This window comes from Chroicocephalus ridibundus, chromosome Z (genome assembly GCF_963924245.1).
Source record: "Chroicocephalus ridibundus chromosome Z, bChrRid1.1, whole genome shotgun sequence".
Lineage (NCBI taxonomy): Eukaryota > Metazoa > Chordata > Aves > Charadriiformes > Laridae > Chroicocephalus > Chroicocephalus ridibundus.
This window is the reverse complement of record NC_086316.1, coordinates 24,396,999-24,411,600: the sequence shown is the minus strand read 5'-3', so window position 1 is coordinate 24,411,600 and position 14,602 is coordinate 24,396,999. Positions and strand designations below refer to the sequence as shown.

At 36.3% G+C, this 14,602-nt stretch overlaps 1 protein-coding gene across 1 annotated transcript in view; it reads left to right on the top strand.

The window, feature by feature from the left end:
* The window catches only part of MAN2A1 (mannosidase alpha class 2A member 1), a 117,001-nt gene that overhangs the window by 70,537 nt on the left and 31,862 nt on the right, over nt 1-14,602 (top strand). Inside the window, exons 13-16 of the mRNA XM_063320103.1 lie at nt 3,429-3,594; nt 5,357-5,587; nt 5,700-5,822; nt 13,897-14,011. Coding sequence (XP_063176173.1) covers nt 3,429-3,594; nt 5,357-5,587; nt 5,700-5,822; nt 13,897-14,011 — 635 coding nt within the window. The remainder of the gene's footprint in view (nt 1-3,428; nt 3,595-5,356; nt 5,588-5,699; nt 5,823-13,896; nt 14,012-14,602) is intronic.

Sequence of the window (14,602 nt, the reverse complement as noted above, 5' to 3'; positions counted from 1 at the left end):
ATACGTTACGCAGTTGTAATCTACATTTGTGGATGACATTCTTTGTAATGATACAGCTTAAGTTAAGTGTAGCTCTTTTGTTTCATAAAGAACTTAAATAATATCCCACTCTGTTTTAAAGCTGGGAGTTGAATGGTGCTTCAGAACTAACATGAGTTAGTTACGTTAATCAGTGCTTTTGTATATGCACAAGAATTATATCTTATGGAGCATAAAAACTTCAGTCCTGCTGTAATAGAATTTGAAAATAAAATAGTAGCGTCTAGTATTTCTGCATTTCAACTGCTGAAAATCTGTCATTACTAGCTTCATCTGACTGCCTTATTATTCTACATACACATAATGCAGTTACAGTACCTTGATTCAAGAAGGTACAAAGCATATATACCTTGGTACAAGAGGAGCTTTGTTTTATCCAAACATAACAAAAAAATAACCTGCTGAAATATAATGATATTATGGCACTTCCTAAGGTCTTCTGTCATGGGTAAATTCGTCATGCAGTTAATTAAAATTTTGAAACATGTTTGTATCAATGGGAAAGCGAACAAAGTTTCTGGAAATGTTTTTACAGATAATTTAAATTTAATGAAGATGTATAGCATTACTAGAAATGAATTGTAAGCATAAGCTAGCATTTTACTTGGAGGCGTAATAATTGAAGAATTCCACTGTATAGAAAGAATAAACAAAAGATTTTTGTAATGTTCTGTTGATGGATGAGAATGATGATTTATTCTGAGCTTTGGTGTTGGATCATCTCTTAGATATGTATAGTTTCTGACAGTATATGAGGAGTTCTGAAAAAAGTATTTCACTAATTTTATTTTTTGTGGCTTCCTACTTTTTAAAGGGTCTAGACTGAGAGCAGTGTTGGTTTAGTTTGGTTTTGGTTCCACACCTGTTACTAAAGAAATTTACTTTAATATTTAAATTAAAATCTTATCTAAAAAGAAGACATCTTCAGTAAAGCAGAACTGTAAAATGACCTACCCAAGTCTAGTGGAGGCCCTCACAAAGTCTTGTGCAAGTTCTTAAAGACTCCAATAGCTGACCAAGAATACAGTTAACTCTTGTGATATCTCATAATCTAGGAGTCTTCAACATGAAACAGGGCAAAAGGAGCATCCCAAAGCACTTTTAGTTCTGCTAGAAGGTAACTGACCACAGTTAGTTGCACAAATATGGGAGGAAAGTAGTTGTTATACACAGAAGTCATGATTTAACAATACTTAAGCACAGGAATCTTCATTTGAAGAGTTAAAAGGAAAATAATTTTTATGGGAAGCTCATCCTATATATGGCAGGTAATCCAAAGCTGCTTGATAGAAAAACTAATATAGCCTTTGATTTTAGTTTATTCAATGAATGAGAAGTTGGAGTTCATCTTTTCTTTTCTACTGACTGTGAGGTAATAGGATAGCAGTGAAGGGCTATGAAATTGAAGATGAAAAACCTAAGTTTGGTGCAGAAAAAAAGAGGGAGCCAAGGAAAAGAAAAGGGGAAAATGGTAGCCTCATTAGTGTTCATGAGGATTTTGAGTATCCATAGAGCAAAACAGCACTTGTTAAAATTAGAGTAGTGTTGCAAAAAAAATAAAAGGGCAGGATGGAAGGAAAGTAGGTGAAATTTTTCAGCAGTATGGAGAAGGAGGAAGAATTTTCCTTTTATGCCTGTATTGCGTTTGTAGTTTAAAGGTGGATTAACATAGTTGCTCAGACTTTACACTGAAATTGCGTGGAAGTCCTCTCTCCCAGAATAGAGGAGTTAAATTTGTACTTCCTTATTAACTCTAAGTAGTTCGCTGCTGCTTCTCAGCCTTGAACTTTTGCTGTTTCATTATTTCCAAAGTATCATCTCAGCAGTTTTGTCCACTGCCTGCCAGACTTTATGGTGCCAAGAAGACCTCACTGTCCTCTGGCGTGTGTGTAGAGGAGGGCTACCCTCAGTCTGTTTAGAGATAATGTTGGAAAAGAGAAAAGATGAAAGGGTTTGTGATGTAAGTAACTTATTAGCAGGACCTTAGTTGTACTGTAGTGCTAGGCTAGTGAATAATGGAGCACAGAGCATCTAAATGTATGGGTAAGGAACCTAGAAGACTTACAGTCAGAATGTGCGCTTATAGAAAGAGATTCAAGCTACAGGTCATGTTTAAGTTAAAGACCTGAGTGACAGAATGAGATTTCTAGTTTGGGTGGAAGGAAGCAATTCTAGATGAAGCAGTTTGTTCTGTGAAGGTGGTAATTGAATTTGAAGGTTAAGATGTGAAAGAGAAAGGAAGAAAATCACCGGCAAAACCCTGAGGAATCTGCATAGAAAATGGAGCAGAGAATGAGGAGAATCTACTTAGAAGAAATGCTGAAGGAGTGATTTGATAAGTGAGAAGTGGATATCATGGAAACTGATGAAAAATAAGATTTCATGAAGAAGTAAACTATGTTTTACAGTGCGGAAGGGTCAAGGAGGTTGAAGATAGAATAGTGGTTCTGCTGTGTATCGAAGTTATTAGAAATTTTGGCAAGAACATTTTTCACTGTTAAAAGACAATTTTTTTAAAAGATGAAATGAAGAGAGGGAAACTTCAGAGAACAGTTTAAAATAGTGTATTCTTTGAGCTTGGCAGTGAAAAGACAAGAAGTACAACGATAGTCCTAGAGATGCGTGAGGGACAAATGTTCTAGTATAATTTTATTTTTCTATACCTTACAATGTACGAACTTGTAATTAAAAAGAAAAATTATAGAGGCTGACAAAGTTGCTCTATTCAGTTTCAGGGATGATTCTTTTGGTTAGTAACAAAATCTGTGTTCAAACAGAATAACAGGCATAAGATTACATAAAAATGAGTTATTCATGATGTACCTAATAAAAAGATTTCAATGTATACGTAGGCAGTTGCCATAGGGAATTTTGGTAAATTATAATTTAAATAATTTTTAACTTTCCCTTATAGCAGAAAGAAACTGGTTGCTTTAAAGAATATATATCAATTATATGTATATACAGGAGGCTTTGTTCATTCTTTCGTTGTTTTTAAATTATGTTAAATGGAGAGCAACTGTGCAAAAGAATTTAGTAGTTCACCCTGAAAAGTACATTTAAAATGTCCTTAAATATCTTGATTGTGCTTGCAACTGTTAATAGCAATTTTTTAGTAGTTAAGATGGGAAAATGAGGTATTTTTATTGTAAGGTATTTTCAAAATTGCTTGGAAAAATAATAGCATTAAGAAAAGAAGATCTGACAAGAATTGATGTTAAATATCCATTGTTTCCTGGTTATGTTTTGCATATTTATTTGTTGTGGTATGTATCTGTTGTTCTAACATTGTTTTAACGCTCTGTATGTAAAATTTATGTGCAATAATATTAAACCTGAAGGAGGAAGCTTGTTTGCCAAAAGATAATTTGGTAAATATGTTTTTGCAGGTACCTTTTGATATATAATCCTACGGAACAAGAGCGATTTTCAGTTGTTTCAGTCAATGTGAATTCACCCAGAGTTAAAATATTATCTCCTTTGGGAAAACCTGTTAGTGTCCAGATCAGTGCTGTTTGGGATGGAGCAACTACAGTATCACATGAAGCATATCAGGTATGCTGCTTTAAGTAAAAGGCATTGAAGTTTTTTTTGACAGATATTGTAGCTTCACAGTCTAAGGAAATGGAAAGCATGCTTCAAATATTGGCAATTCTGTCTTCTGCAGATCGTCCTGTTAATTTAGTCATTTTAAGGAAAAAAGGAAATACATATATTTAGCATTAATGTTTCTTAAACTGAGAAGTTATTAAATTTTTTTGATATGGTGTACTACATTTGAAGGGTCAGTCTCAGCTGTGTGAACAGAAAATACTGGATGTGTGTCTTTCCAAAGCTGCTTTTTCGTTCAAATGATAGTCTATACACAGTCACACTGTCTGTATGTGCTCAAGCACTACAGCTGGAAGGTTTGTAAGTGCAATGGCTTAAGCAGTTAGATTCTGATTTTTTTTAATTTTTTTTTTTCCATCTTTCGGATATAGAGGCTGGATAGTAATCTTCATTACTCTTGTACTCAAGCTAGGGAGATGACTTTGGGTCCACCTCTTGTTTTTGGCTTTAAACAAAATTTCTGATAATTTTTGAATCCTGCGTCATTATAGAAGATTGTCCTCAATGATCACACATCAGAAACTATATTATGTTAAATTCTTAGTGATATAATAGTACTGTATTAGTGTAACAGCACTGTATTACTTGCAGGCTTACATTCTTAGTGTGATTCCTTTTGACTTGTGAGCTAAATTGAACATGTTTCAGGATAACATTCCTGTGAAGATAATTCAGTAAGTGTCTCTCAGTCGTCCCTCAAAGGGGTAATTATTGATAATTGCTATGGGTTAACCCCGGTAAGCAGCGCAGCCCCACACAGCTGCTCGCTCACTGCCCCCAGTAGGATGGGGCAGAAAATTGAAATGGTAACAGTGAGAACACTGGAGGATTGATATAATAACAGTTTAATAGGTAAAGCAAAAGCTGTGCGTGTGAGCAAAGTGAAATAAGGAATTCATTCGCAGCTTTCCATCAGCAGGCAGGTGTTTGTCCATCTCCAGGAAAGCAGGGCTCCATTACGCGACAAACACCATCACTCTCTGCGTCCCCTCTTCCTCCTTCTTCTCCCGGTTTTTATTGCTGAGCATGCCGTCATATGGTCTGGGGTATCCCTTTGGTCAGCTGGGGTCAGCTGTCCCCACTGTGTCCCCTCCCAGCTCCTGTGCACCCCCAGCCTGCTCGCTGGCAGGGTCGACTGAGAAGCTGAAAAGGCCTTGGTCCTGTATGAGCACTACTCAGCCGTAGATAAAACATCCCTCTGTTTTTAACATTGTTGATATCAAAACATAGCACTGTATGAGTCTGAAGAAGGAAAAATAAAATTACGGCGACTAAAAATGAGACAGTTGCCTTATATTTCACGATTTAAACTTGTGAATTTTTAAATGCAGCTTAGAAGTAGGGTCTGTGCACGCTTGATACGCTACACACGCATCTTTAATGTACAGCAAATATGCTCAGAACTGCACATCACAACTAACATTCTTTTTTAATAAGGTTCAGAATCATTATTGCATTATTGTAACAGTGCTCTTGATTAACAAATTGACAATGCAGACATTTTTGTTTCCTAATTCTTCTTAATATGCTTCAGCTATTAATTTTGGACTGACATTTGTAATTTCATATTCATTTATGGAATATTGGAAAGAATTCAGCCATCCTAAAATAATTGAAACAAAAGGAGTTAGTCTGAGCATAAATGTAGTATAGAAAGTTGATACTTTGATGTTTTTAATAATGGCTTCTTCTTTGATCCCAACAGATCTCTTTCGTGGCGCGTCTACCACCTCTGGGGCTTGGAGTTTACCAGCTTTTGGAGGTTCAGAGTTCAGAAGCAGTTTTAGCAGACTATAATATATACACAAGGAATAGTAGGCAGGAGAAGCCGGACAGACTTTTCAAGATAAAAGAGATGCAGAATTCTGTGGATAATATCATCTTAGAAAATTCTTATATGAAACTGTGGTTTTCTGGAATGTCTGGATTACTTGAGGTGTGTTGCATTATATTTAGAAACACGGTGTTTTACTTTTTTAAGAATTTTTGTTCTTATTTGTGGAAACCTAAATCTGTCAACTATTTCAAACATGATTCTCTGTCCTTAGAAAATAAATACCAAAGAAGATGGTAAAAATCATCAAATGAAGGTTGAGTTTTCTTGGTATGGAACGACAAGTAACCGGGATAAAAGTGGAGCTTATCTCTTCTTACCAGATGGAGACGCCAAGGTAAATCTTCCATTTGCAGAGAGATTCTCATCTTGAAGTAACTTCAAGCATTCTGCAAATACAGATTGGAAGACCTAGTTTTCCCCAACACTGAAATACAGCTGTGTGACTAGAAATAATGACATCAGTTATTGAAATGATTGTCAGAACTTCATACTTCATAACACTAGATTTGGGTAAAAAGACAGCATTAATTTGGAAGCGTAAAAATAGACAGATTATTTCATGATTCAACAAAAAACTTAAATAAGATGACACCCTTGCAAGAAAGCCAGTGAGATGTGACCATTCACTATCAATAAAATAAGTTCACTTTCACTTCCTATGGTGCAAATGTATAGGACATACTGATTCATTCCTGCATTTCTTCACTTTTCTGATTCTTAAGCTTTCTTTTTTGTGAATTAGGAGATTCCAGTTCAGAGTGTAGTACTTTTAAAGCTGATATTAGCATATGTAGTTTAATACAGTAATTAAGATACTGAGTCCCAACGGATGAGTATAAAGCTGGAGTAACAAGCAACTGTTCTGATTTAGTTGTCTAGAGTTATCAATACTTTAATCTGTGTAATTATTGGAGGGCAACAGCATGCTCATATTAGTTTTCAAATTGGAAATTCAGAAAATGACAGTGTTCTTACAGTGACTTAATATAAGGAATATACTGACTTAATACACAAAATGTATTGTATCACTTTTGGAACTGGAAAGACGATATTTCAGGAGGAAAATGAAGAGATAATGAAGACTTATAAAAAGCTAGCTAGTTTGCAGCATATTTCTTCTGCCCATTTTCTCCTGGGGAAACTTAAGCTGCATGCATAAGGCAAACTGGGAGTTCTATGTTCACCACTTCAGGAAATACACAAGGGTAATCACTCGTAAATCAGTCTGGAAGTGGACAGAACAGTTTCTTTTCCTTTTCGCAGCCTGTCCTAGAAGCACACGTTCCGAGGTCTGTGAGTTGGCAGTTTTAAATCATTTCGTGTATTTAGTCCCCTAATTGTTTGCATTAGTTATATTCACCAGGGTTCACTTACTCTTAATTTTTAAATGTCAGTGGGTTTGATCTGTGAATACATGAATAATATCAATTATATTTTTTGATTTTTTTACCTTTCATCAGCTGCATGGTGACACTTTTATTTTAGATACTTCTTCGTCTTTTGCTTATAAAAACAATAATCCCTAAATGTATCAATTATATAATTTTAACTACACTTTTGAATTACTTGCTTTATAAAATAACGTAGACAAATCTAGATAGCATAATGCTATGGTTTGAACAGAAGTTGTCTCACATGCCTGCAAGCACAGTTAGAAAATAAGGTACATATTGAACTTTTATGAAAAATGAAATTAAAGTACATTTTTAGTTAACATTAAAAAGGATGGTGGGTTCAGCTTTTGTAACTTTTTATATAATAAAAATTAAATCATGATACTTCTAAAAATTCTGCTTCATAAATATACCATAAGGCTCATTTGGCTTACATTTTAATAACATTAATTGGGTTGTCCAACTGGGAATAACGATGTAATTCTATAGTAGTTTCTAAACCAGTTTGAACTAATTTCTGTCTTTAAAGAAATGCCATCTGTTCACGGTTCTCAACGTGAGGTGGACTGACACTTCCAAAGTTCTTGTGTGGAGTGGATATAGGGTAGATTACAGGCAGTTTTCTTGATTTTTGGCTAGGTGGTTGTTTTTTCTATCCCCCTTACCCTATGTATTACTGCAAAAATTACAAAGAATAAATTGCATTTGATGTTGGGTCATTTTTCTCTGGTATATGAGTACAGTTCTATGTTTTCTTTGCCTTTATTAGCTGATTATATTGTCACCTGATTAAGTCTTTTGCTTCCTTTCTTTTCAGTTCTGCAATACTCAGAAATTATTTTTCTTCATTATTTTTCTTCACCTAGTTTAATTGTCTGTCTTACTATAGGACTTATATAGCCTTTTTGGTCTTGAGTTCTTCTGCCAGTTTTATTTTGGAAACTTGGTTCTGTAACATGCTACATTTGTAGGCCATGACTTAAAGCCATGTTCACACTTGACACATACAGTGCAGCTCTGTTCATCAGTAGGCTGTAAGGAGTGAATGTCATGTTTTCTGCAGATGATGGTCTGTGTGCTTAGAATGTACACAAATCTGGATCTTTCAAGAGGTTCCTTGGATTAATTATCTTTATGGCTGACCAAAAACGAGCCTGGAGTACTGCAAAGAGTACATTCCAGCTAAGACGTGGTAAGCCTTTAGTATCAGCACTAAGTTGGTCATCAGCAGACGCCTGGGTTAATGACAGTGGTTTACACAGTATTAAATAGAAGGTACACTGAACACAGATAGCTCTGTCACTGCTCTGAAAGAATAGCTGGACTTAAGGCTCTATGACACATTGGCAAACATTGCCATGGTGCAGCTAGACAGCCCCCAGTAAGAGGAGTCTCTGGGACTGTGGCATAGGGTCATGACCATGCTGTCCCTGCTGTCTCTGAAGTGTGAAAGTAGTTCAGTGGCAGCCTCAGGCTGGGACATCAGTGCCAGGACATTGACACAGAGCAGAAGCTCCGTGCTGCAGCTGTAGAGATAAGGCAGTACCCCTACCATGTCTTTGTATTTTCTGCAAAATAGAGCAAAAGCAAAGTACCAGGGAGTATCTTAAGTTTTTAAAACATCAGTGCTGCTTAACTGACTGACAATGTTGTCAAGGTTTGGAAGGAAGGGGCTTCCCTTGGACCCGTGGACCTCACAACAACTATAAACAAAAGCATTCTGCCTATGAAGGGAAAACATTTGTATCTCTTGTGATTTTTGTGAAGGATGGCCACCTCCATAAATCTGTTAGATCAGCATTCAATAAATTCTGAACAGTTAACTGTCTACGTTTTCTTCTATGTATTCAAGAGAATTCAGTATGTGATGACCTACTTAGTAGCCATGTTCAATATCAGTAGGAAATAGAACAAAACAGTTTTTTTCCAAGGAGTCAGATGCTAAGTGTTTGTGGGATCAATGTGAGTGGTTCAGTTTCTTTTTTTTGCAAATCAGTTTTTTAGAATAAAAGTGGACTTTTTCGGTAGACCCAGACTGGGAAATTGTGATTCTCCCTCAGGCAGCTGTGTCTATGTATGTACTAGTAGGAGATACTTAAGTAGTAACAGAATATATAAGAAGAGAGATCTATTTTTTTTTTAAGCCTGCTGGATCTCTAGTGCTAGAGCTTTTCTCCTTATTTCTTCACGCTTTGTCTCCATGGTTGGACTTCCTTTACTGATGATGATCTCTGGCTTGGATAGCTGCAGCTGCTGCCACTAGCTTCAAGAAGCATTTTTTGTGACAGGTTCTTTTTTAATCTGTCAGGATTACCTGTTGCCTCTACTTCTCAGAGAACACTTATCTGAGTTATCTAAATGCTTGGCCTTCAAACCTAAGGAAGAGATAATGGTATCTTTCTGCATTTTTATAAGTGAGATTGGGAAGTTCCACTGCCCAAAAGGAGACAGACTATACATTTAGGGTATCCCACTGTATCCAACTTCAGATCTTCTCTCTCAAAAGGGGAGAGGATCCTCATTCAAGCATATTTTTAATGCTTCCGTCATTATTGTGTGCCTTATAACAGGAAAAGACAAGTATGCAGGCACCATTACCTGGAGGGTGCTCACAATGCTCAAAAATCGTCTGCCTTTTAAGCTTCTCTTCTTTCCTTGGTGCTATGTATTTTCCTCAAGCATCTTATCTGTCATCTAAAAATCTGCCCCATGTATTGGTGGGGTTGGTTTTGCAGACAAAAGTATTTAAAATGACAACTGTCTCACTTCTGACACCTAATTCTTAAAAACACAGTTCTCAAGAGTTCATTGTATTTGATTTTCATTCCCCCTCACAGCCCCAAAGCCCAGTCTAATCTCAAACCCTGCCAAATGAAGGGTAATCTGCTATTGAGAAGCAATTTTTCTTGAAGGCTTTGTCTTGAGATCTTTAATAAAATCTCAGGCATATCAAGAGCAATTCAGTCTGTGTTGGAAACCTTTCTTCTGGGCATAGTTTATTTGACTTCCGCACCAACGGTGTGCTGCGCTGCCAGAAATTTCTAGGCCGCACTAAGATGGTTAGTAGTGCTTCGGTTGACTGCAAGGGGAAAGGCTTATTGCCCATGCTTCATGCCTTCAGACTGCAATATGCCATGCCAGCTGCTAAGTGAGCCCGTAAACCTCTCTCCAGTTTTCACTGCCCCTTGGCACTTTGGCACACAATTTGATGGCAAGTATTTTAAAATATGCTAGGAAACTATGGGATATTATTTTGCTCCAAGTATTCTCTCTTAAAATTTCAAGATTGCTTTTTTTTTTTTCTTTCTTTCCCTCAAGGGGAGGTTGACATGTTTCTCTTCAATATAAGTACTGAAAAATGGTTTCTGGACCCTTTGACCCATAGTTCTGTTACCCTTATTCTGAATATACTGCTTTCCAGGCTCAAGAAAACCTGCCACAGTAGCTGCTGAATCTTTTAGAATGGAACTCATTCCAGTGGAGCTGAGGGGAACAGATTTTACAGCAACTATTCATTTTAACTGTTTAGGAAGCGGACTCTTGAGAGTATCACTGGGTATGAGACCCAAATCTTTTTCTTCCTAATTTAAGGTCTAAGTAAACATAGTCCTTCACGCTTGGAAGGTCATTTAGTCCAAGTTCCCACTCAAAGCAGAGTAAATACTGAATTCAGACCAGGGTTTTGTCCAATCAGTTTTGCAAATAGCTCTATCACTGTTTATTCCTTCCACTTAGAAAGGACAGTGGATTGTGTCTGAGTAGTAAGAGGCTTATTTTGGCATTTTAGCCAGACTTTCACATCAAAGCTATCTTTATATTTCAGATCCAGGACCAGGATCATTTCACAGGCCTTTGTGCATCTCACTGAGGATTTTTACAATGATACTAGAGTAATTGCACATTCAATGCATAAAGGTGTTTTCCTGCCTGAATCATTGAAAACTTTTCAGTGTGGCAGAGGAGGTCAATTATATCTTTGTAGCTTGTGAATTCAGTATGTCTCCAGATGACTATCAAGAAATAATGTTCTAGGATTAGTGCTTCTCTAAGAACTAAATATGAATTAGGAGACTTCCCTCTTCACTCAGTACTGTATTTTTTCTTCATTTTTCCTGTTTGTCCAACAATCAGGAAGCAACAGGCGTCTTTAAGAACTCAAGTATACATCAAATATCTGCACTCTTTGTATCAGAAAGAGCTTGTCTAACCCCCAAAATCACATGATAGCATGTGCCTTTGTAACTCTCTTTCCTCGTTTGCACCTTTTCACTGCACCATGTCTGAATTAGAGGCTTGCAAACTGGGTTTGATACATTTCTCTCTGTGGGTATGCTAGTGGAATCACAAATTATGATTTAAAGAAAAATAATTAGTTTCAGGCAATATCTGTAAAATGACACATAATTACTTTTCTTTCTTACGACGTCATCTTTCCTTAAATTCAGAATGGTAAGTATGGTTGTCATTATCTTCAGCTGGGGAGCTGATCTGGCTACATGTGCAGCTTGCATGTGTTAACTTAGTGTTTGTGGCAATATCCCAGAATCTGAGAGCTGTTAAATGCATCTAATTGCAGCTTTCTACTTGTATGGGAACAACGTATTTTGGTAGTTGTCAATGTCACCATCATGTTTTATACTAAAGCTGGATGGAACAGAGTTCCTCCAAGTATTTTTTTTACTGTTTGTTTTAAAAAAAATTACTTCAGGTAATTTATTTTTTTCTCTCTTTTTTTTTTTTTAATAAGCGCACAGCCTTTTGCGTTCCTTTGTCACTCATGCAGCATCTTTGTATTTTGCTGGTTTGGTCCTGTATAGCTCCAGTGAAAGATCTCATGAGAAATGTTCTTACAAACAACAGAAATAAGCCCATAAGATAGGTGTTACTGTGCTAACAGAATGTATTTGTCAGGCTGTTATTCATGCAAGTAGTGTTCTCCTAGGTAATAATTGGTGAGGGTATTTGCTTGATCTGAAAACTTCGGGTTTCTCAGTTCATTTTCTGAGAGTTGCTTTAGCTGCTGTTTCAGTCCTTCATTGCTAACCTGAGGATCTTCATGTCACCCTACCCTGTAGGTAGGATTTTGAAGGGTTTGATTATTCCACCTTCCTGTCAGTAATCCAGTTCCTCTGTGGGATTTTAATCTAAAGCTATACTTCTAAGAGCGTACAGTCACAGTTTAAATGAGTTTGTCTTCTATACCTATGTGTGATAGATAAGCAGATAGATAACAATCTCTTCTGCCAGAAGAAAGGGGAAGATTCAGTCTACATTTACTTATGTTGGCAGTTTTTCATGGAAATAACAGAACCCAAAAGCCATCTCAAATTCTAAGCTAAAATCTGATCTTCAAATAATAATCCCAGCATAATAATTCGTCTGGCTTCCGTGCCTTCCTACTACCATAGTCCTCTTTTATTTCTCAGCTAGAAAATCAGTTTTGTATAATAGATAACACTTTTTTGTCTTAGTGACAAGATGAGACCCCTTGGAAGTATCTCATCATTTTTTTTATGTCAACTGTTAAGAAGTACAAAAAACCATTTCCTCATTTGGGTTTTTGTACTGATTAACGGGATACAACATTGGTGTAAGATGATCAGCAGAAAAGTCCCTCTCTCCCTAAAACAACCCATCTTACAGAAGTGTAAGCAATTATGATTCCTCTACCAAACTCCTGTACGAAGTATTCCTCTAGTTGATAGCTGCAGAGTTGCCTCTCGGAGCTCTGGCAAAGCTCATATTAAACAGTGTTCTGGCTGAAGCTTTAAGAATAAATATGTGAATAGAAAGGCAGGCTTTTAGTCTTTGAAAATCTCTTTCAGTTTCTTCTTTTATACAATACTTCTTGAAATCTTCTCTGTGAATATACATATAGTGCATGCTCGAAGAAGATGATTGGATTTTATGTATCTGTACTTGTTTTTCTCTGTATGTATGTAATCTTGATTTTTGTCTCTTCCTCAAGATACATTTGATCTTTGTTTTTTTTTTCTTGAGAAAAAAAGCATGTTCTGTTCTTATGACATTGGTACATACAGGAGGAAGGCAGCCACCCTCTAAGAGCTTTCTGCATAGATCCTTCTGAATAACATGTTTTTCAAGTATTCTGTTGGGTTTTTTTTGAGTGAAGTCTTTATTGCTGTTGCCCTATAGTAGTATTGCATGTGTTGTGTTTTCATTTTTGGCTTTGTACACGCTTAATATTTAACCCATTTTTACCTTTGTAGCCATCCATGTGTTTCTATATAGTATATACAGTTCAGTTTGGGATCAACTTAAAAAAAAAAGTCATTTTTTGCTTAGCTGAGACTCAAAATACTGTAACTACATGGAAAAATAATTCTCTTCATCTCTTTGGTTTGACTGTGAATGTGCAAAATTTCTGCTAGTCTTTGAGAGACATTAATAAGAAGCCAGTGTCCCTCTTGAGGTTTCTTAATTGTTCCCAGCAATACCCTGCATTCCAGGGGACTCCCCTGACAACTGTAGCTGCTTTTGATGCAGACAAAGCTTCCTCTTTCACTGTCAAAAGGATATGCAAACTGATCCACAAGACAATGTAGAGGCAGTTTTCCTCGTGCATTGTGTACCAGTGATACAGTAAACTGTGAGCAAACACAAACACAAACATCTGCCACAGATTATGAACTACAGTATTTGATTACTGTAGTTTGCTAGCAAAAAAACCTCAATCCGTATGTTTGCAATATTAATACATTGCTGTGTTTATATGTAGTCCTTGTATCCATTAATCCTCATAAAATACCTGTGAGATATGTAATGAGGGTTATCCTAATTTTAGCCAAAGGATAAGTGAGGCACTGAAGAGAAGATGCTGAATTTAAGATCAGGAGTAGCTTTTAATTCCCAGTTTTTAGACTAGACTTATACATAGAACAACTCAAGAAAATTAAAAGGCTGTTTAATACATATTAAATATTTTGATTTATTGACACTATGTTTATGCAAAACTCTCAAAATAATTAGTCTAACTTCCTTTTTTTTTTGTAGCCTTATATTTTCACAGATCCACCTACCGTAAGAGTTGCTCATGGAAAGATTTTCTCAGAAGTTGTTTGTTTTTTCCACCACGTGACACACACCATGCGACTGTATAAAGTCCAGGGTAAGACTTGTGAAATTCTGTCTCAGCAGTTATTTTTCATTGCTACAGTCTTGGATCCTACCTGACTTACTAATGTTTAAATGCACTTCTGAACTAGTGCAGAATTTGTCAGACTGAAGTCTTACTGAGTCCAGTGCACAATGATCCCTTTCTGAGCATCATGCTAGTCATTAAGCTGGCGTGCTTAGACTTAACATATTTGTTAGATACACCTCTCAGTATTAGGAAATTTTGTATTATAAATTACCTACAAGGGTGTCTTGAGCTTTACCGGGTCATCTGAATGCTGTAGGCAGCTATAACTTATGAAAATGAGAAAAAAAATAATTAGAAATATCTTGGAGGTGATGTGAAATTTTCTTGGTTTTATGTGACCAATGATGTCTAGATGAAAGAAAAGGTACCCTGAGGTGAAGATATACTAGATTGCCAAAAATGTGAAAAGAAAGTTACTTTATGTGGCTTCCAGTAAATTAAACTTCTTAGCAAGGAGGGAACTTACATAAAGAGGATGTTTATTGTAGTGAAGGGGAGAGAAAAAGCCTGAAAATTCTCTTGTCTGTTTAGGGTGAGGTTGTTTGGTTTTTTTAA